Genomic DNA, 24501 nt, shown 5'->3' on the forward strand with positions numbered 1-24501 from the left:
ATCTTTCGTGGGTGAATCATTAAATAGAAAATGCGTTATTGAAAGAAAAATTTATAATATAAATATATGTTTTCTATGTGATTCGCCAGGCGAATATTTGATTCGATAATTTAACGTTACCGATATAATCAAGCTTTACACGAGTAAAGTTTGCAAATCTGTTAAGACAACGATTGCTTGGAAAATTTACATTAATACGATGCCTCTTGCAACTCCTCGAAACTTCGACAAACTTTATTGCTGTATTAAACTATTCAAACTGTGGTGAAATTATAACTCTCGCTGATTACCGAATTTTCGAATTGTTTAGTGCATTATGCAATTACACCAGAGACCGAGAAACTTGCTAACTAGATGGAAATTACTGTACAAGTTACGTGCAATAATTAAATTACAATTACAATTGCGAGACGCAATGTGTAAATATTCAAATTGTTACGTTTTGTTATGAATACTGCGAAATTGTTATGAATAATGAGAATGTAATACAATTGGACGTAAAATAATAAAATTATAATTTGCATAATTTTTTTTATTATTAAAATTTATCGATAAGATATATCAGAATTTATTTTAACTGGAATTAAAATGATAATATATATATATATATATGTTTATATAAATAATTATTTATAGGTATAATTATATAATTGGTTATTAAGTTATATATAACTTTACAAGATTTACTTCTCACCTTCGTAAATTGATTCCTATACTTAAAGAAACACTAGAAAATATTCATTTGCGTAACATTTCTAAATATATATCGGTAATATTCAGTAATAAATCTTGTAATATGATTCATTAATTTCTAGTTAATTAAACAACAATTTACAACAACAGGTTAATACACAAAAGATTATAAAGTACAAAAAGATTAAGTTTACAAATATCATGTTTAGTTTATCGAACAAAGTAATATATAAATAAACAAAAAATTCAATTTATTATTATCTATGCTCGATCTAAGAAATTTACTAAAATTGCTTAACAATTATCTCCCTTAAAACATTCGAAATTTACCTAATTATCTCCAATACAATTTTTAAACACAAAGCATCAATATAATCTCTAATTAATTTACTTATCTAAATAATATTATTTGAAAAGGGAAAAACAGTTATAGATAATTTAATAAATAAAGTATCATTAAAGCTATTATCTCTCAGCATAGAAACTTTATTACTGTTATCTACTGTTATCTAACAAATTATTTAACAAACGTCACTGAACAAAATTACCTTAGAAAAATATCTCAAATATACTCAAAAGAGGTCAGCATCGATCTGATCCATTCCTAATTAAGTTTATCCACACGGTTTATTAACATCGTATATTCAATCGTATATTCAAAGAGGAGAAATAATTCAAAATAAAAAAATTCGCCTTCCCTCCTACAAAAACAGAATAATATCAAACAAACAGAACAAAACTTTTACTATTAAACGCCATCATCAAAATTAATTAACATTGAAAATTAACTTCCTGCCTACAAAGAGATTCGAAAATCATCCTCAACATTCTCAAATACTTAAAAACTCAGAATATGTCAGCGTCGACATATATATAATCCACTTTTAATTAATCAGCTTATCCACACACACGAAGTCTTACTTTTAGAAGGAGAAACAGTCGTGAGCGAGGGTGGCTCTTCTGCGTATCGTTCCTCCACATCTGAGAGCCACCATAAACGCGATGAGGTGCGCAAACTCGGTATGGGATAGCTCGCCAGCCATACACTCGACGGACAGACTTGTTTTCAAACAGTCATCCGGATTGCGTGGGTGCCTCGTGGTCGTTCGACGACTGCACGGAACCGCAGGAGAACCGTTTTGTGTCAACGGACCACGGGGAAGCAATGACATCGAGGAAGATGGATGGAAATGAGAATTCGGACGGTTCATATCGTTATTGACCGATATCTCGCCGGATCTGGTGCATTCGAAAGTGAGCAAAGAGTTAGATTTTTGCCCGCGGCTATCGTATCGATAGATAGACAGATAGATAGATATCGAGGGATCGCGCGATATTGCCGTGCGAGGGAACAATAGAGTGAATTTCGATGGATTTCAGTGTATCAGGAAAGGTTGGAAAGCTGATTGAAAATTTCTATCGGTGATTCGCTGCTACTTGCCAAGGTAAAGTATATGTACGCATTTATGCCGATTTTATTTTATTTTATTTTTTAATATGGATATAATAAGTGAAAATTGGAATTATTCGTTACTTAATTTTATCGCTATGTTTGACCGTGCTCGAAGGAAATTATAATTGGAACTGTCGTTGACTTTTCGTTTAATGTTATTATTATTATGTAGTTTGGATCTATATAGAGGAGAAGTCGATTTCTAAAAATAAAAAAAAGAAGTGATGTTCACTAGAACGTCCTCGACTGGATATGTGTACGTGACATTTAAGTCTCAAAAGTCTCGACTTAAAGATAAATGAAACATATATATATATATATATCGTGGATACGTTTTGATAGTAAATGTTGTTATAACACTGTTTAGAGAACGTGCTATTGTGCATAATAGTTTGTAGGATTCAAAGTTTACATTATCTTGAAATTTCATGTATCTCATATCAATATAATAGACAAAGTATAAAATACAATAAGATATGTAAAATAATTTAGTTGCTAAATTAACTTAATTTCATTTGTAAATGTTTTCTCCCGGATCGACGCGCGATGATATTTATTTTTTTTCTTATCTGTATTGGATTAAAATTTTATTGCTAATTATAATCAAAGTTCATACCGATAATTCTCACCCGAGCGAATGCCTTCGATAAAAAAAAGAAAAGTTCAACTTTCAAACGCGTAAGAATAGATTATTAGCTATTACAACCTTACATCGATCTTTTTTTATACTTATCTATTTTAGAAAATATACCGCAAAATTAGCTCTGTCGTGCTATCATTAGATTTTTGCGTCTATATCGCTTATAAAATGAAAATCTCAAAGATCAAACTATTATACTCTGGCCAAAGAATATTTAAAAAAATATTACCATCGAGACAGATCACCGATATACTCGTCGCAGCAGATGAATCGTAATATTCACGTACACTGACAACGATTGGCCTTTTCGAATTCCCTTTGAAATCAACCTTAAGCATCGCCAGAAACCTTAGGTAATTTATCAGAGTTTGAAAGTTTCCACGAATCGATATGTATTATTTTCGAATGGCCGTTAAGCGATCGTCCCTTACGCTGTAATAGGATTACGAGTATCTAATTGCGCGTCATCCGATGGAGTGCATCTGTTTACACTAACGCTGCACCTTAATGAAGTTAAAATCCGGTAATTGTCTTAACAGCGTTAAATTTGATACGCCAGTAGAAAAAAAAAGATCTCGATATATTTAAAAAATTCTCTAATTCGTGCGTCTATGGAAAAATTTTTGTAATTTTGAAATCACGAAATAGAATATCTTTTTTCGAAAAAGTAAAACTTCCTATCTTTTTCTTCTATTCGCAAAGAAGGAAAATTTCTGCAACTTCCCTCCAAGATCCATTTCTTTTTATCAACACAATATTTCCCTCCCTCCTCTCATTCCACGAAAAAATACGAGTATCTGTGTAAAAAACGAGGGTATCCCTCGTTGTATTCACAGAGTCGTTATTTCGAATCGAAAATTTCCGAGATATTCTTTAATATCACGAGGATTCGTAGGAACGATGAGTCGAAAATCGATTCCCGGCGAAAGGCTAACGAGACCATCGCGATACGATTCCTTAACGAGGGGATCACCGCGTGTAAAACGAGAGCCAAACCGAATCGATAGATAATTTCGCTCGTGCGTTGTTCCACTCCTCGAAACTTTTCCTTTCGGGATTATTCGGGAGAGCACAACTGGTCGAAAAAAGAATTTTCGAATACGAGTTCGGTTGTTCGATCGCATGCCGGACTTTATGTAAAATCAACCACCTTACATAACCGGAAAATCAATGTTCCACGCGACCTTTCATACTTGGAGTGATATCACTTAAATCGAGGACGAACTTCTTTTTTTATTTTATAGGAGCGCGCTTCGATCGGTTTATTCAAGGGGGATACGTGAAGAAGAGAGAAGGATTCGAGTCGGGTGGATTATAGTTAGAATTTTTGTACGAATCGATGAAACGTGTTTCCGAGAAGAATATTCCCGCTCGAGCGTCGAGACACCTGTTGTGGGAACGGAATCGAAAGCTTGGAAAATTCAAGAACCGAGGAAAACTTTAGCTCGAGAATAATTCATGGAATATCCGGAATCGTAAATTAAATTACGCTCTTAAAGGGATCTCCATGGCTTGTTTCTCCATCCTTTCACGCGAAAGTAATTAACCGATAGATGGAAATAATCACCACCCGCCCTTTTGCGATTTAAAACGAGAAAACTGGGGATAATAGGTCAATTTTCAATGGTTTAATTATAATAAATCTCTCCTCAATGTCGTAATTGATGGATTAAGTGAATTTGCGAATATTTGTTTTAGAAGATGAGATGATTAAATTTGGGGAGTAAGATCCGTGCGTTTTAATATCTGTGAAAATATATGTAGATTTGTTTCGTTATAATTAAATGTATAACGTGTACGTTGTTAAAAGCGAAATATTATATTTCTTAAAAAAATATAATGTAAAATAAAGCTTTAGAATTTTAATAAATTGCTTTCTTCAAATTCGAAAAAAAAAATATTGATCAAAAAGAGAACTGGTACAACTTCATTAGGAAATGTGCTCAAAAGTCGTCAAGCGTTTATATTTCAGAGAGGAATAAAAGAAATAAAAATTGAAACGAAACGTTATATTATTATTTATCATATTAAGCTCTTCATTACACTTGTACAAGAAACGTTCATCCAAATATTTTCAATTAACGCTAGAATAACCTAATGTAAATATCTATTTTATTAATATAAATAATTGCAACTAAATCGCAATATTAATAATTCATATTCTCGAGGGAAAAAATATTCTCGTTAAAGTATAAAATAGAAGAATTCCTATTTTTCAATTATTCCCTTAAACGATTTACTCTTCACCCAACAATCCGTATCGATCGACGTCACGGCTAATATAGATTGCGTTTTCTTTCCAGAAAGCGAATATAAACAACCATCGTCGCTTCCTCAAAGTTCCACGAACGAATCTGTATGAACTGTGGACGGGTCGATGACAAACAAAGAGTGCCCCTCTGTCGGGAGAACGATTCGTGACGAGCGAGCCGAGAAATCGTCGTGCTTGGAAGCGGATCCAAACTTGATGAGAAAGGAGACTTAGGTTAATCCGTTTCAGAAATTATCCGTTGGAAAGAGGGTGGTTGGCTCGCGATGGGTCGAAAGCATAAACGCCGCCTGATACCGGAACAGGATCGCAGGATATGCGGGAGTATCTGCTTCTGTCAGTTCACTATTGTGATCAGTTGTGTCGCGTTGGTTTATCTAAGCGTGGCGATCTATATGCCGTCCCACAGGTAAACGACAAGGCTTTGCATCGATTAATTGGCCAAGGCCGATAGTAATTAAGTTACGACTTGTCCGGCCTCAATTTCCACGGGAAATCTATATCTCGCGCTGTGATCTCGAGCTTTAACCCTTTAAGATTTCGATTTGAACTGTGAAGATTCTTGTATCGAAATTATTATGATTTTAGAAAATGTTGAATTTCGAATTTATTCGTGTTGCTCGCGCGAATGAAAAAAAATTCGATTCTTTGATTTTTCCTTTTTTTTTTTTATTTCCGTTTTTCAGTGACATAATCTGTATCCATTGTCGCGCAATATCTATCCAATTTAACCACGGTGTTGCGTCACGGGTTTGCAATCCTTATTCTAATTGTTCAATTACGACACCATTTATACTATTTAATTGATAATTTGAGTTTATTATTTTTCTGTTATTGCTTGATCAATGAGAATCGTTGAAATAAAAACGAAGATAAAAGTGATACGAATTATAGATATCCCAATGACAAAAGAAATATTCACACGTATTTATAATTGAACAAATCCATACCGTGTTGCAATTCTTCTTTTTTCCATTATTTTCCTCGAAATCCATCAAAGGATAATGTTAATAATTTAAAAGTAATCATGATAATTTGCTTATTCTATACCGGTGATGGACACACCATGGTCGATGTAATTTATCAGAGCGATTCGTTACAACTGATAACGCGATAATCTAACGATAGATCTAATTCGAGGAACGCTCGATCATTCGTATAACATCCTCGAGATTTCAAACGCATAGGTCAAAGTTGAGGTTTTACATTGCAAAATGCCTTCTCTTAATCCTCTCCACCTCTGTTATGAATCATAAATTACGTGATCGATCCACTATTTCCCTATATCTATTTTCGATGTTCGATCGCAAAAAGAAAAAAAAAAAAGAAAAAGAAAGAAAATATACATCCTTCGAAACTGTACGCCCGATATTAACGCGATATCAACAAATTCATCGGCGTTTATACGGGGGAGTATCGCGCCCCGTCATGCAAAATTCAAAACCACTCCCAGGCGAAATATTAACGACGGCGGCGCAATTAATTTCCAGAGCTTTTCACGCGGGGATCGATCCCGATCCAGTCATGTGCCAAACCGTTAACACCACCTTAACTAATAATTGCGGTTGGGCGAGTTGCGGGGAGTGGTGCTTGACAAGAACCACAGGATTCTGCCCTCAGATTCACGCGACCGTAAGAAGGAATGGAACGGACATCGTTTTCGAAAATTGCACGAAATTCAGCAGCATATCTTGCCCGCAGGTCAGTTTATCAGATTTTCGATTTTTCATTCCATTGATAATTTTAAATTTTTAAATGTTTTCATTGATGAATTATTTTATATATATATGTATAAAATTTTAATATACAATTTTATCGGAATATTTTTTTATATTAGCCGGAAAAAGGGAAAATTTATGATCGATTTCAACGAGAAACCGATGATAGATTTAAACTAATAGGATGGAGTAGCATGTAAGGGGAATAAGAGCGTATATGGTCAGACACGTTTTACGACCAGTTCACATGCTCCTTTAATTCACATGCGCTCCACGTTATAAACTGCTTCGATAAAAATGTTATTCAGATAAAACGCATATCAAACTTTACATTTATGCTATTAAATAGAGGTACAAATGGCCAATATCTTGCTACATCCACGATAATCTTATATTAATGTAATTTAATTACATAATGTAGAAAAGGTTCTCTGTATAAAAATGTTATACATATTTATAAGTTTAATTTTCTTATTATAATGGAATAGGACGAGCCAAAGAGTAAGAAACTCTTGTAAGGAATCGTAAGAAACTGGTTTTAACATTTATTATACAAAGTATAAATTTTTAATACTTTAATGATAGAAATTACTTCATCCTTTCTATACTATATTAATAATTACATCTGTATTCGTAAATTACTACAAATTTTTGATAAATGATTTTTAATTATTCCAACATTTTTTTGTAATTAAAATTGAAACAAAACAATTGAATTGCTTGTACACGTTTCTGTATTCTTCGAGACGCGGATAACGTGAATATTTTCGCGCAAATATCGTTAAACGTTCTCTGAATTTTTCAACATTCGATATCGATCTTCCCGTTTCGTCCGAGCATCTCTTCGCATAATAATTTTCCGAATTCCTCTCACTACGAGTGCAACACCTCGAACAAATAGTTTCCATCCTCTGAAAAGACGCGGCGCGGAATAAATCGATCTGAATTAACTTCCTAGAACTGTGCTTCCCGCAGCATCATGCGGGAGATAAATTTTATCGGCAGAAAATTGTTAAGCGATAAGATCTCAACAATGATTCGCGAACCAACAACTTTCCATTATTCCTGTCAGCTGGAATCTATGTGTCTGGACGTCTTTTTTTTTTTTTTTTTTTTCGTTCTAAAAATATTATTCCCCGAACAAATAAGGCCGCGAGACTTTACTCTCAACGCGCTCTTTCCCCTCTTTCAGTATTAGCTCTGCTCGCGAAGTAATTAGAGAAATTGCAATCTCGTTATTTCCCGCGTCGAACGCGTTGATTTAAACCTCCATTTTCTCCGTTTGTTCCGCGGCCAACAATACACCGGAAGTGATCAAATTGCACGCGACAAAAGAGCTTTGAACGAACTCCATTCGCGATAACCAAGATCATTATTATCGACTCGATTTTTTCAGAATTTTATTCCCATCGTTGTCAACTTCAAAAAGTCGATTTCTCTCGCCCACTTGTCTTTTTTTTTTTTTCTTTTTTTTTATCGTTCGAATCGGTGTATAGGCGTTTCGACGATCGTTGATCACCGTGAAAATTTCTCGGATCTTTCGCGCGTTTCTCTCATCGAGAAAATCGATGGAACAGCTCGCACAAAGGGCAGCCACGTCTTTAATTAATCCGAGTACAAGTAGTTCGATGAACGTTGCTCTAATGGAATTAACGGGGGGAAAAAATCTGATTACACCAGCGAGAGGATGAGAACGGAGATGGGGGACGTTTTAACGCAACTCTCGTGCCATTTTACGGTCGGAATTTCCGTTAACGCACGGTGGATGGTATCAAAGAGTGATTTTGTATGCAAAAGTGAATCGAAATAAGAGATTAATTCCATTGATTCGTTTAAAAAATAAAAATTTCGAGAAAATTGAATTTTAATATTCACAAAGTAATTCAATATTTTTAACACTGTTTTTTGATATTGCTTTTTTTTTTTGAATCTTGATCTTCTCAAGAAAGAAAGATTTTTACCGAAATTTTGTTCTTCTTTTTCCGATTGCACGTAATATAATTCTCTTCTGAAATATTTTGTATAGTTAAAAAAAAAATAGGTAAAAAGAGTATCAAGCGCGGATAGAGGCGCGTTCTAAAAAGATTATTCGCAGTGTAAAAAAAAGTGCAAAAAAGAGAGAATGGTATCGAGTGGTACAGATGACTGATTGTACTTGATCAAAATGTTCATTGTTTGGAATTTTTTGACGAAACTAAACACAAATACAACAAACGCGAACAATATATTTCCAAAAATTAAAATCATTGCCCATTAAATAGCTGGGCATCAACAGACAAAAGTATCGATTTATTCATATTATCAAAACTATATTTTGCGAATTCCAGAATTATTACAAATCGGAGAAACATCTATAACAACAGTGCATCTCATTATCATCTCTGATAATAATCTGAATGTTTTGCATTAATTATGCAACGCTTGCATGCTGTTTACATATTGCTTGATAATTAGAAATTGACGAAGGATCATTGAAAAATTAATAGAATTCAGGAATATCCACTTTTGCATTGTGTATGAATCTATACAGCGATGAGAAAATGGAAGAAAGAATTTCGATTGAAATTTTAAAATTTCGTTTGTAAAATGGTTTAGAAATATGATCTCGTTTGTTGCAAACGTGTTGTTATGCTGTTAAACGGATGATAAAGCTGTAAATATATCGACGCTGATCCAACGTGATAAATTAATATAATGAAATACTAATTTAATGAACCAATTGCTTCGATGCGCTAACTTCGTTATCCAATACGTAACGCTTTCACGATCGGGTTCATCTTGAATTACTTTCTAATGGCGTATCCTACTCGCCTGCCACACCTTTTATCGATCATCTCTCACGCATCATGATTCAAAATAAAACTTTTTTTCGCGGATTTGTTTGAATTCTTTTTTCTTTTTCATCGTGATCCGAAGATCGAGCATTTTTTCATGAATTTCTATGAATTTTTGTAAAATAAGTACGAACAAAAGAGGAAAAAAAAAAGAAATTGAATTTTTTATCATACTAATCAATGAAAAATAAGAATTAAGAATTATGAAGTTAAAAGAGAGCAGAAATTTGACTTGTACGTGTTACAAGCTTCGTCTTTTTTTTTTTTCTTCCATTTATCCAACAGCTTATATAAAACGTGACAATGACGATGAAGCTAGTATAAAATTATATATATACATCAATCATAAAATTTCTATCCAGGAGAAACACGCGTCAAAATGGAGGAATATAAATGATTCCCAAATGAGTTTCTGCGTGAGAATGAAGAGAAATGGACTTTTTTAAACTGAAAAGAAATTTTTAATACAATTCGAATCGAATTAAAAGCGGGGAACCTCTTTCTTTTTTTCATCTCGTCCAGGTGAACTTGGATTCTCTTAAAAAATACAATTGCAACAACGGCAGCGAGTGCAGTGTGCTTTCCGGCGTATTTAACTGCAGCCTTGGCCACTGCGTGAATATAAGCGAGCTGATGTTGTGCCATTATAAGGCAGATGGCATTGTCGTGGACAGCGAGAAGGACAACATGAAACTGAACGGCTTCTTCAGCTGTCACAACTCGAGATGCACGAAAATCAAGAGTCCGTTCAGCTGCGATCGTTATTGTCCTGATATCGTCACGTCGGACGTGAACGTGTTCCTTATGCAAGATGACAACATCGTCACAGCGAAATGCGAACGTGGCCTGGCATTGAACAAAGCGAATGGAAATCTGCCTGGCGTCAGGCTAACCACGCCTGACCAATTTTGGGAGGATCGAAACGGGAGCATTATTGTTAGCTGTTTGGCGGTGGACATAAAGATGAACGACGTAAGGTGAGTGTCAGATTATTAATAATTATGCGGATATAGTTTTAAAATTTTATTCGATATAAAATTGAATTTGATAAAATATTAAACTTGCGATGACTATTGATTCTTGTTAATAATCAAAGTTTTATTTAAATTCCGGTTTCGATAATTTTTTGATAATAAAATACTCACACTCTTGCAATGTAAATCAAATTTGAACATGTGTTTTAAAAAAACAAATTTGGAATTTTAATAATAATAATAATAAGTGAAAAGGATTAATATTCTTTAAATTAAATTATTCGAGAAATTGAAGTGTAATTATTATAAAAATAACAGTAAACTAAATTGTTATTGCAAAATAAATTTTAATTGATCTTCGATGTAATCTTATTACATCTGATGTAGAAAGTAAATATAAATAGATAGTTGTTCGTGAATAAAATTTAAAATATGATAAAGTTAATTCTGGGAAGCATCTCTTGTTGAATATTAATATTTTATGAATCTCTCCTTTCATTTACATGTTTTCATTTTCTCTCTCTTTCTCTCTTTTTCTTTGCATTTCCTTCGGTATATCTTACGAAAAAACGTTTTAATTTAATTAAATCCCAACCTATTAAAATTCATAATTAAAAATTTAACTCTTAACTAATTCTTATTTTATATAAAAGCAAATAGCAAATAGTCAAAATGAGCACGATGATATAACTTCGAATTCTAATAACAAGGAATTAAACTGTTGCATGCTGTCGTTGAGTCGATACTACTTAATGACTTCATTTTATCGCGACAATCGAGATTTCGAATGCAAATCCGGCAAAAGGATTGTATATAGCGCTTTCAAGCAAGCTTGAGAGCTGTCTGGCGACGTAATTAAGACGTGAGACTGCAAATAGTCGCGTGTATTAAATGTAATAGATTTAATTCAATATCCGTCCATTTAAAATATTTTAAATCCAAGTGTTAAAATGATATACTTTTGGAAAAAGTTGTACAACTCACAAAATATAATGAGAAATGACGTCAGCTTTCAAATTAAAAACGTTTAAGTAAATATCGAATGGCGATCATTATCGAGCAAAAATCAAATATAAACCTGATATTTTTAGTCAGAAAAAGAAAGAATTAGAGTAAAAAATTAAAAGTATAAGAAGAAAAAAAATAATGAAGATAATTTTAAATAAACTTTTCTGTTTAAAAAAACATCGAATTAATGTCTATTTCTAATATTTCATCCATCTGAATGAATCTGATAACGACTTAAAATTCTTCTCGTGTATTTTGCACATTCCTTTCATTTTTTTTTTTTTTTTCATATGATTTCCAAGTTTAAAAAAAAAATGAACGACGAGATAAAAGAAGAAACTTTACAATGGATAAATGAGAGGCTGGATATCACAAAATTCCACGTTTAATCGTATAAACCTGTACGATAATGCTCCAATGAATACCTGCTACCCTTTACGAAACCAATATTGGATTTCAACATTCTTAGAACGATCTCCAGTTGAAAATTATTTGAGCGTGAAATAACGCATGTGCAAAAAAAAAAAAAGAGAATTATTCTACAATTCATATTCCTTCGAGTTTGAATCGGTTCGCATTCACTTTCATACGCGATTCTATGCAAATTAATAAATCGAAATTCAACTTCATGTTTAATTTATGCCAATATCCGATTTCTTTTTACTTAACATAAAATTAGAGATTTTTTAAAAAATGTCCAAATCCGATTACATCATTCGATCTTGAATAGAATTTAATCGAAATGGAAAATTAAGATAAAAAATTTTGATTGGTAGAATACTATTTTTTCTCGAGCTTTGTCCTTCAACGTTATCGAACTTTATGAACTGTAAGATTAAAGGTTAATTTATTCGAACAGAAACGCCTATGCAATTCTTCTTTAATTGTACTGTACAATTGTATTCCTACATTTTATTTTACTTCTCACGGACACGTGGACATGCATTTTCCTTCATAGGGTTTAGAAAGACGCCAACGAGGGTATTTCCATGGCAACCATTGATCCTGCGGCTCTATACCCTGATTCACTTCTATCTTCACGTTTTCCTTCGCGTTTCTTTTATTTCGATATTTCCTCTCTTTTTTACACCGATGAACGCCCACGCGGGAGGACGAAACGATCGACAAGCAGGGAAAAATTTTACAAACATCCTATAAAAAATGGTGAAATGTGTGCTCGCGATCGCAGAAACGCGACACTTTTATCGAAACGTATTCACGAAAGTAATGTTTTATCGAAAAAGATAGGGAGAGACTTCTCTTTGTCAACAACTTGTTTTTAAAACGAAATGCGGCACGAGGGGAAAAATTCAAAAAATTGAAAAATATAAGATGTTTCTTTTCTCTCAGATTAAATAAAATAACGTTTTTAAATCGAAAACATAGGTAACATTGTTTTCTGATACGAAGAATGTATTATATTCTATGTTACAAGCATTTATATCCACGTTTACGATGTATCAATCGAGCTTACGTATCTAATATATAAATATCTAATATAATAAAAATATGCTATTTGGATTCGTCCTTTGTTACATAAACGATAAAAAAAAATAATAAAATCCTTCAAGAAATAAGTATTCAAAGATAATAACGTTTTTTTATATTCTTATTTACATTCTAATTTTCAAAAAATTCTCTCTATCGAAAAAACTAAAAAGCTTCTTATATAAAATATATGTAAAGCAAGTTTACGAGAACTTTTTTATTTCTATACAAAACATTACACTACAATGTTATTTCTCGCGTATACTCGCGTTGCTTTTAAGATCGGATCTTTCGTTTCGAAAGTATTCAAAAATTTATCACAAGAAACATTCTCGAAAGAATATGTATCCCGTTCTCGATATGCTCTTAAATCTCGTTTCGCAAATCGTATTTTTCTCTCTCTCTGTCTCTCTCTTTCGCAGGACACAGGACTGCGTGAACGGCACCTTGTTAAAGGAGATCCCATTACCTCAACCAACCATCAACTTCACGAGTTTTCTGAACATATACGAGAAGAGCTTGCAATATCCAGTGGATCCTACGAATATCTATGTACCTGCGCAACGATCCCTCACGATCTACAACAGTTCTCGCCTCTACATCAATTTCGAGGGTTGCGTCAATACCCTAAAAGGGGAATGTAAAGATTTCCTCGTCACTCACGGCCGAGATGGCGACAATCAGACGGCGCAGAGTAGATATCCCTGTTACTACAACAAGGTATCCCAATTTTTGTTTGAATTTCACGTTTTTCTTCTTCTAAGAGTTAAAAAATATTATTTAAATATATTCACTTACAAAAGTTATGAAACAAATGGTGATGGCTCGCAAATTTCTTTTTATCTTTCATCAGTTTTCAATTATTATTAATACAAATATATTTCAAAATAATCATGTTGTTTATCGATATATATGGGCTATTATTTTAATCTATTCGTATCAGGAGATAAATAAAGAAATTCGCAAAAGTTTCGATAAGTTTCTCGTTTAATTTTTATCAGTAACTTAATTATTCCATGAATAATTCTGCAATGTTAAATTAAGAACCTGTTGCTTCGACCTACTATTTTTGCACGAGTTTCAATTTAAAGAGCGTGTTTCATAATAATTTATGCACGTTCTGATTTATGAGAAAACTACTAAAGGAACAATTTCACAAAGAGATTTTTTATAATATTTTTGATATCTGTTTATTAAAACAAAAAAAGGCAAGAAAATTATTATTTCTTGCCATTACTTTAATTCCAAAAGTAAATATTATTCGGCTTTTAAGAAGCTTTAAAGCTCGAAACAAAATGTATCCAGGCTCGTGGCGTTACAATAGATTAATCCCATTAGAAAAACAACTCGATGCTTTCATTTCAGTCTAATCAAATTTCGAACTTGATAATACCATTCGCTGTTTCAAGTCGTTATATAACTTTCTTAGGATGGGCATAGAACGAAATGAAACTTTTAGCCGAGGGAAAAATTATGCAACTAGAATTGCAATAAATTTTCTCGTAATTAAATTACCACTTTAGCATGCAACAAAACTAAAATTATCACAATGAAAACGTCTTCTAATTTTTCTACGAATATATATATAGATACATATATATAAAAATGGTTATGCAATGATTATATTATTCGAAGCAAAGCAGCAGGAGATTTAATGAGCGATTCGAGTGGAATTCTGTCTTGCCCATCACTTTTGTATCTTTCATTTTTATTTTTTTCAATGAAAAATACATTCGTTTGCCGTATTCCTCGTTCAATTTTTCCTTAATTGAATCTTGAAATTATTCTCTAAAATGTCACGGCAACTCTTAACGATCGTCTCTTTTGTTTTTTTTTCGCGAATTAAATTATAGAATCTAACGAACTGCATTTAATTATTATTATTATTATTTTTGCACTAAATTTTCCCGTGATTCGTGGTTCAGAAAGCCTCGAATATTAATGAAGATTCGTGAATATCGGACCTACCAGTATATATATTTTCGTATCGTCTCGTGTGCGATTGCATCATTGAAAATGTTTCAAGTGAAATATTTCAAACGTGATCGTTGCTGTTAAACTATTCCTCGATATATTTCGGTGAATATATAACGTGCAATGAGTTATAGAAGATAATATTTGAAATATTTATACGCGAATATTGCATGTAACATATATAATAATTAATTAGCAATCGAAGATTGATGTATGAAATATAAATTCGAAGTTCATATTAATTATTATATTTCAAAAAATAATATTTCTTTCTTCAGATTTTTCAATCCTTTCTTTCTACGAAACTAATGGAATGAAAAAAAAATTGGATCAATTTTTATTATTTATTCAAACATCTTAAAAATTCCACAAATCTAATGAAAAAGATTGTCCGTTGAAATTAAACTATATTTCACATTTGGAATTCCTTTGAAAAAAGATAGGGCGAATATAAAGAAACCAAAGTGACTGACAGAGAAAAAATTCTATGAGGAAGCTATTTCATTTTTCATTAAGTATTCGTTCCATTACTAACCTAGATCTTGAATTTCTTAAGAAGCTTTTCTCTCGGTATCTATGCCTTCCCATTCTTAAAACGTCATTGCAATGTTTTTGATATTCTTTCCAATAAAGAGAAAATGCATAAGAAATCATAAATTATTATATCATTATATACTATTATACATATATATATATATATAACCAATAAGTGTAATTACAGAGGAAATATCATTTGAATCTAATTTACCATTGATACTATTATCAGATACAGTTTATTTATCATTATATATAATTGACAAGAATGATAAAAAAAAATAGCATATGATAAAAAGAATAGAAATTATAAAATCAATAGTATAATTACGACATTTCATAGAAAATGCAATTTAATGTATATTTCTGTCCAATGAAAGTTTATAAGTTATGAACAAAATAAGAATTTTCGACTGAAATTATCCATAATTCCAATTTTCACCCTCCACCTTTTCAAAAATTTGAAGTAAAATCGTAATAGATCCCATGTTTTCTATTTATTTATAATCATTGAAGAAATTGCAATTATACAACTTCCACGTTAACTCATATTATCTTAAATCATATATATTATGTATCATTACCTTCCATAATTCCAAAAGTTCCAAAATAATTAAACAAATATAAAAGATTTTTCTTACTTTGTCGTGTACTCATTTTCAAAAAATTCAAAAAAGAAAAGCATCATCAAGACTTTTCATCACACGTACAGATTATTAATAACTCGAAAAAAAAAATTCATAATCAAACAAAACCCGAGTCATTCCGAGATAATTCCTCCTCAAAGTATTTCCGACAAACGAATAAATACAATTAAAAAAATTTCCAATTTTCCCACAACGCGTTATCCTTCCGCATCTTCGAAAAGAAAATCATAATTGAGATCAGATGCGCGTCGTTTCAGACAATTCCTCGGGGTATTTCCGATATTTCCCGCGCGATATCTCTTGATGCCATTTGTTCCAGAACAACTCGCTGTTAGTCGTCGCACGTTTCGACCTGAACAAAACGCGGACGGAATTGCTGATCGCCATCATCGTGCCGTCCGGCCTGTTCGTCATCAGTCTTACCACCCTGGTCGTGATAACGCGATCGGTACAGGTGGGAGACGACGCGAAGATGCGTTGCCGCTACTGCGTCGACAAGCAAGAAGTCGAGGGCGAGGACGAAGGGCTCGTCGAGGCTACACCCTCCTCGTCTCAAGGCCAGATGAACGAGAACGAGATCAAAAGCATGGCGCTTTAGCAGTTTAAGGCGTCTGGGGCGAGCACCGTGCTCCGTTACGAGAGGGTGCCATTGATAGACACGGACGAAGCCGAGGATTCCTTTTGAGCGCCCTTTGATCAGGATGATGATTACAGTGCCGATGATCGACGAAAACGAACGATGAATGACGAATTGAGCTCCCTTCGTGGAGATAAGATTTTGAATTTGATGGAACTGTGGCAATTGTTGAATTCATTTTGTTGAATTGATCAAGATGGACATCGTTTACAGATCAAGATGGAGATTGATGGAAAGTGAGTAATAAAAATATGCGGGCATTAAGATACGGTTAACTATGGTAAAACGTGGAAAAATAATATGAAAAAGAAGTAGAATAATTTTTTTTTTTTTTTTTTGGTTGAAATCTATTTGTCGGGACAATTCTTGAAAATATAATATACAAAGAGAATAAATTTGATTCTACATTTTTTACTTATTTTTATACGTAGAATAAATTTGAAACTCATTGACAAAATGTACACGAGTTAATCTTACGATTCGAAATTTTTCCCTGATGTTCAATGTATATTGTTAAAAACTGATTATTCTTTGTTGTTGTTGTTTGTGGAACAATAAAAAGTGTATTCTTCTATGTGAAATTGACTGACATACGTGTATTTCTTTGTGTGAAATCGACTGATATTAAGGAAGATTAACGAACTAAAATCGTGCACTTCGATTGTGCAAACGCTTCAGCTGTATCGCACTACGTTTACGAAACCGGTTGAACGCTTTTCGCAAACGAACATCGACTCGATTAATCGCAATACTTTTATAAAAATGTAAAATGGTACAGTAGACGATCAAAGATATGGTGTTTTAAATGAAACGTGGCTATATAAGAACAAAGGCGTGCAACAAGTGATTTAATTGTAATTGATGAAATTTTTTTAAAAAGAAAAAAAGAAAGACTGATCTTCATTTATTTATTCATTTTTTTTTCTTTGCTGAGCATAATCGTTTTTAATCCATCTGATTTTATCACGTGTCGAGACAAATCGAGCAAATCGGTCGAGTTGTTGAGTTCGATTGGAATATTATCGATCAATTGGCGAATACGATTGCAATTTGTAACATGTGTTTCTCTTCGTGCAGTTTCCATACGAGCGCACAATATATATGTGTTCGAAGTGAATATTTTATTGTTTTCGATATTATTCGATTCCTGTATAGGAATTTTGTCATTCGTTCAAAGAAGAGAGGAAAATTAAAATCCTTGGTACAGCACAAATATTTTCGATGAGAAATAAATTTTTCTGTTGAGCGTATATCGAAAACAAAATTTCAGAATGAATTAAAAGGATTTTAGATCGTCTTCCCGATGAAAAGAAAAAAAAAAAAGAAATTGAGGTGCGAGAAAAAGGTTTCAGAAATCACCCATATTAGGGGCCAAAGTAATCGAACACTTTCACTGCGGATATGTTTTAATTTTTCATATTTTTTAAAAGAATAAAAAATATTTTAACTATAATATTCGAATTTCTCAATTTTATTCGATGAACAAATAAAATATCATTCTGATTAATTAAAATTATTATTGAAAATTATGTTTTTACAGAAAATTGATTTTCACGCAGTGAAAAAAAATAATAATTAAATAATTATTTAATCGAACATTTGTATACATCTTATGAATATTTATATCATCACCGATGTCTTGAATAATTCGCGAACTACTTTAAATATTTGAGCTACCGCGATATTCAATTCGCATAATTCTTAAAAAGCCAACTTTCTTAAATATCTTAAATTAAAGAAAGTACCTCCTTTTACTTCGCCTTCGATGAAGAAAGTTTTTTTTTAAAAAATTAACGATAAGACTTACTTCTAAGATAATTACCCAATTGAAAATTCAATATCACGATCAAAGAAAGAAGCTTCGCATTAAATTTCGTAAATTTGGTAAATAATTAAAGAATACACGCGATAAGTATTTTCTTGATGTACAAAATAAATCTCGTAGAAGTGGGAAGGGTGGTGGGAAAAAAGAGGAGACATTTACAAATGAAAATGAGACACGCAACTCGCGCAACAATAGTATTATTAATCTGTTAATTGTAAAAATAAAAAAAAAAAATTCGTGTTTCTGCGTGATTGTTGATAATTTAAGACACGATGAAAATATGCCACGATGATGCTTTCGGTGTGTAAGGTAGATTAGAATTTATTCTGTAGAAGTTATTCGTTAGGTTTCCAGTTTTCGAGCGTACACTGAAACCGATTTAACCTCGGTTGATCTCGAGTTTCGACTGTCAACGAACGTACACATTATATTTCACACTTTGATAGTGTTGTAAAACAAAATATAGAATATAAACGAATAGGGATTAAATAATTATTACCATTGTTTTAGCAATATTTCGAACGTTACGATTTTCTATAGGAAAATCAATGGTGTCCTTCATTTCAGATGATTGAAATTGAATATTTTTATTTAGCCCTTGAAATTGATATGGTATCGGTAATATTATGATAAATTTTATATAGAAATTATTCGTGATAAATTTTGCTTTATTCACAATTTAATAATAGCAGTATTATTTGAATGAACGACACCATATCTCTAGCATAAAAATTTCTATTTACGAAACAAATGTAAATATAACGTATATATTAATCAGGAACAAGTATGATAGCTGTTACGCGAATAAATGTGTCATTCAGCAGTTGTTGCTTCAAGCTGTTCATTGTTAATCACGTTATGTAATACAATTTGAAATATCTAGTACTTGTAATATGTCAATATTGATTTAAACGAATTTAGATCATTAAATTTACTTTGATATAAAATTATCGTATCATCGTTAGTAGTATCAAAATTTTAAACAAATTTGTTTGAAACACGATCTCTTTCTTTCTCGAATCAAAATCTTTATTTGAAGTGTAATTTATTTACTTTTTCTTGTGTTTACGAAATACTGTAGATCATAAGCTATGAAAGTTAAATGTAAAAAAGAAAAAAAAAGAAGAATATTGTATTCTCAACAAATGTAATATACGGACAAACAATAGAGTGACAAATTTTCAGATTCATAATAAATTTCTACGTGCCTTCTTCCGTTTATGCTAAAATCGATAAACTATAATCACTCGTGTCTTCGAATATAGCGTAACTCTTTCGTTATAAATTACCACGAATCAAAACTATTCTTATGGGAAGAATCTCTGTACAAAAGTATCAAAAAATATCAAATGGGAACAATAAAATAGAAGCTCGAATCAACTATAAATTTATACAATTGTTATATAAATTAAACTTGAAGAAAAGACGAGCCAAACGAATTTCTTGAATTGAACAGCGAAAGGGTTAAGTGAATTGCGTTTAAAATAATAATAATAATAATAATAAACAACAACAATTTGAATAAATCTGTACTTATACAAATAAATAATATATATATATATATATATTTATGTTATTCGTTTATCGTCTGAATATATTTGTAATGGTATATATGTATGAGATAATGACAACTTGTATGTGTCGTTTATAATAAAATAATTGTTTACTAAAAATTTCCTTCTTATTTCATCTTCTATTTCATACTTAATTTTTTTTAACCTCGAATAAAGAAGGAATCGAATGTATAAAAATACCGCAACACATTTAATAAGGAAAGAACGTATGAAAAGGTAAATAGCAGTTTCATTATATTACGCGCGAGAAATGGTTATTAAAGAAATGATTTGTTATTGCATTGCATTGAGGGTGCGCCGTGAATATGCACGCGATCGAAGATTAAAAAATACGATAATTAATTTGCACGTTGATCTAAAAAATAATTTTATGAAGATGAAATTGAAAAATGATACAGAATTGTGAAAAAGGAATAAACATGTATATACTACAAGTTGAATTGCAATTTTATAGACGTCTAAAAATAGAAATAAAAATATTGAGATGAAGAGTACTTCTTGAATAAATTCGAATACATAAATACGTTTAATGAAATCCATACGATAAAAATCGTAGCATGCATGGAAATAAATAATATATCTTTATTCGTATATTCATATCGCGTGTACGTTCTCCTATTGTTCGATTCTAGATAAAATTCTTTCTCTCTACATTATAAATAGCCTTTTCAATTACAATTCGAAAGTTCACCCAAATATTCATAGGGTTCAAGTATCAGGGATAAGTCGGTTTAATAAAATTCTTTAAAAGACTTTCTTCTTTGAAACAAATACGAGCATTAAATAAAAGCGCAATAACATTGCAACTGTTTGCGTGTTTAAATGTAATTCTTGTTGAAGACATGTTTCAAAGAATAGAGTGATTATATTTACGTGATATGTAATAATCAATTATACGGTAAATAAATTACTTTTTAACAATTACGATATATTTATAAATTTCTTTTAATAAATTTTAATAATATTCAAGGAAAAAATAATATTATATCTATGTTTATCTATATGTTTATTAATTATTTTGATAATATAGACGATTGCTCTACTTTTTCTATTTATAAAATTCACTGGGCAAATCTAATCTTAATTACTTTAATCAAAACAGAAACAAAATCAAGTCTCATTGACAATCATCAAGCTTGAAATTAGGTCGAGATCGAGTACGTTCAGATCGTGTCAGATCAACGTGTCAATCAATCGAATGATATTTATTCATTTTTCCTATCCTTTCATCTTTTTTAATCCTTTAATATAATAGTAATTTGAATGACCTCGAAAAAAAAAGCATCTTTACACCAGATAAAGTTCAGACTTTACGCGAAAGCACCAGATCGATACACTAATGTAATCAAAGACCTTGACGAAATCTACACATACGTAGATAACATAGTAACAAGTGCTTAAAAAAGAAATTATTTCTTTTTCTATCGATTGAAGAATTTTTAATTTTGTTTACAATTGCAAATTACATGAATGTTACGTGAAATTTTAAACGAACAAAATAATTCAAATAGGATTAATGACAATTATTACTTTGTGAAAAATAACAATGAAACATGAAAATGATGAGACAGAATTAATTATAGTTCCAGATAATTATCTGGTAATTAACAATACCATTGGCTTAAATGTTTTAAAAATAATAAAAAAAATTATTTTGTTAAGATATAAGAAAGTTATATCCCGAGGATATTTTTGATATCTTTCATTATATAGACCGTTTCTTGTAGTTATTGTATTCGTGAATTTATTAAAGGATCTCTCGTAATTTAATGAATATAATATGAATTTGTATTCATTAAAAGTTATTGTTTTAAATATAAAGCTTATTGTTTTAAATATTCAACTTTGAATTCGAAGCAATATTAAAAAGTTGCATTTTATTTTAACTAGCTATGCTACAATAAAGAAGAATAAAAAATTTATTTTAAAAAAATTATGAACACGAAAAATGTGAAATATCAAATAAGAATAATTTATTAAATGGAAATTATGATATGATAATGAAATGTATAAAGAAATAGTTACTACTATTGAATATTACGTAAAAATTATTTATAAGCTGAATTAGAATGAACTTGAAGTGAAATATATGTCATGATAAAAGAGGGTTACCGAAGACAAATTCTATTATTGATAGGTCATGGTTGAATGTACCTGGTAACATAAATGGAAATCACGCAATTATAGCTATTGATCGATAACAGAAATAGAAGAATCGTTTGACGAGTTCGTTCAACTAGCACGAATATTCTTTAAACATGGAACTCTTATATTTCTGATGAAATTTTCCTATTTATTGTATATGTTAAATTCAATGGTATATTGATTTATCTCATGCAATAAAACTTTTACGTTATTCGAATGAAATGTACATAATATAAAATTATAATTCTATGAATGCAATAAGATAAATTTTGAAAGAATTTTTAAATTATTTATTTTGGAATTAGTTTCACGTGAAATCCAATTAATCGAATGGTTTCTAATAGAATATAATTTATAATTGTTTTTATAAAAATATAGATAAAAATGTTCATGGTATGTTAAAATTATATAGTCTATAAATATATGATATAAAATAAAGACGATTAGATATTTAACAGCGCATATTTTATATTCATTATTTCATGAGGTGTATCTGAAATGAATTAACCTACTTTAAAAAGGACATTGATGATCGATAATAAAATACATCTATGCGCGTAAATCAATAATGATGATATATCGTTAAAATATAGGCAAAATAAATAAGAATAATGAATAAAATGTTCAATTATAAATTACTGAACATTTAAATTTTTTGATAAATTAATGTAATTCGTTGTAAGAAATGTATTTAGTACTTGTATTAAAATATATATTCCATGTAATAATTATTTATAATAAATCATTTGCTATGTGGCATATTGTATATCAATATAAAATAATATGCAATAATTATATTATATGATAGAAAAAAATATTTAAAAACTTACCTGCAAAATGAAAAGATATCTCATATTTACCATCAGTAAATATCTTAATTAACATGCAAAATATAATTACAAAGTAGTTTCCTTCTTTTATGTATAAATATTTTAATAATTATTCAATATGTATTTACTATGATTACAATATAAAATTAATTAATTAATGATTATTCAATAATTATTATCATCTGCTAATACATTAAAATGATAGATAAAATATAATTACAAATAAAATTTTATATATACATTGTCTATGATCTATGTTAAGTTTTTTCTTTTATTTTACATGTCTCATTAAAGTTCTCTTATATTATTAAAATTCTAAGATTTTAAAATGTCTATAAATTATCGATTCAAAAAAAATTAAAAAATTATTAAAATTTGAAATTAAAATTATAGATATAATTATAAAATTATAAGCAAGAAATATAGATTTAAAATTCGAAAGTTATCTCTCAATATATGTATATATAAAAAAAAAATATACAAAGAAGAAAACTACTTTATCAACAAAATGAAAGATTCACTTACCTTAAGCTGTTCTTGACGTCTGTAAGCATGCAGCATTAGTTGTTTTCGTTCTTCTTCTGACATCAATGGTTCACGAGCAGGTTTTCCAGCTCCCCTTTTCTGCAGTTTTACAATGATTTTTGTCTTTTCATTCATCCCCAAATAATCCTTTAATTTCTTTCCTATTATCATTTCTTTTCCTGAGAACCAAAGTTGTGCCAGTTGCACGTCGATAACCTATAATAATAAATCATCAACTGTGAGCATTAAAAAATATAGAAAACAATGATTTCCCAAATTTTTTTTAAAAATTATTTTACAAAATTTCAACTCAAAAATTATCAGTAATTATTACCTCAAGTGATGCTTGAGTTCCGCTCAAATCTTCCGTATTCTCGAATTCTTGTTGAATGACATCATGAGGCGGAAGTCCCATCGGATAAACGATCATCACAGCACCTCTGAGAATGTCCAATGCTTCTTGAACTGTTTTCTGCGTCACCAATTTCTCTTGCTGTATCAATTTCTATAAAAAACAAAATGGCAAAAAATGTACATTATAGAAACACATTAGTATAATGTATAAAACGAAAATAGGAAATCTGTTCTCGAGTATAAAAACGAGAAACAAAGAACACACACAGACACAAAGTGATTACCTTCGAAACCATAGCTCGTGCCTCCTCGATCGTTTTCTTTAAGACCTCCTGCATTTTCGTGTTAGGTTGTTTGCCATTTCTACGGCCTGAAACAT

The 24501-nt window shown here is 30.8% G+C and overlaps 2 protein-coding genes across 6 annotated transcripts in view; one reads left to right on the plus strand and one right to left on the minus strand.

The window, feature by feature from the left end:
• The window catches only part of LOC108003540 (cilia- and flagella-associated protein 298), an 87431-nt gene that overhangs the window by 59662 nt on the left and 3268 nt on the right, over nucleotides 1-24501 (minus strand). For both annotated transcript variants that reach the window (XM_017065833.3, XM_062076957.1), the window contains 3 exons: nucleotides 24407-24492; nucleotides 24103-24273; nucleotides 23769-23984 (listed from right to left, as the gene is read on the minus strand). In XM_017065833.3, the coding sequence (XP_016921322.2) occupies nucleotides 23769-23984; nucleotides 24103-24273; nucleotides 24407-24492 (473 nt within the window). The remainder of the gene's footprint in view (nucleotides 1-23768; nucleotides 23985-24102; nucleotides 24274-24406; nucleotides 24493-24501) is intronic.
• LOC108003538 (uncharacterized) lies at nucleotides 1624-20367 on the plus strand. 4 transcript variants are annotated; one of them, XM_062079256.1, is made up of 8 exons: nucleotides 1624-1947; nucleotides 2074-2138; nucleotides 4031-4324; nucleotides 5090-5464; nucleotides 6546-6756; nucleotides 10130-10584; nucleotides 13500-13797; nucleotides 16552-20367. In XM_062079256.1, the coding sequence occupies exons 4-8, from the start codon at nucleotides 5322-5324 to the stop codon at nucleotides 16828-16830; spliced, it is 1386 nt and encodes a 461-aa protein (XP_061935240.1). In that variant the 5' UTR covers nucleotides 1624-1947; nucleotides 2074-2138; nucleotides 4031-4324; nucleotides 5090-5321; the 3' UTR covers nucleotides 16831-20367. The 4 variants fall into 4 exon arrangements, with proteins under 4 accessions (XP_061935240.1, XP_061935202.1, XP_061935143.1 ...); XM_062079218.1 differs by having other exon boundaries at nucleotides 1624-2138; XM_062079159.1 differs by lacking the exon at nucleotides 4031-4324.

This window comes from Apis cerana, linkage group LG1 (assembly GCF_029169275.1).
Source record: "Apis cerana isolate GH-2021 linkage group LG1, AcerK_1.0, whole genome shotgun sequence".
In the NCBI taxonomy this organism is placed as follows: domain Eukaryota; kingdom Metazoa; phylum Arthropoda; class Insecta; order Hymenoptera; family Apidae; genus Apis; species Apis cerana.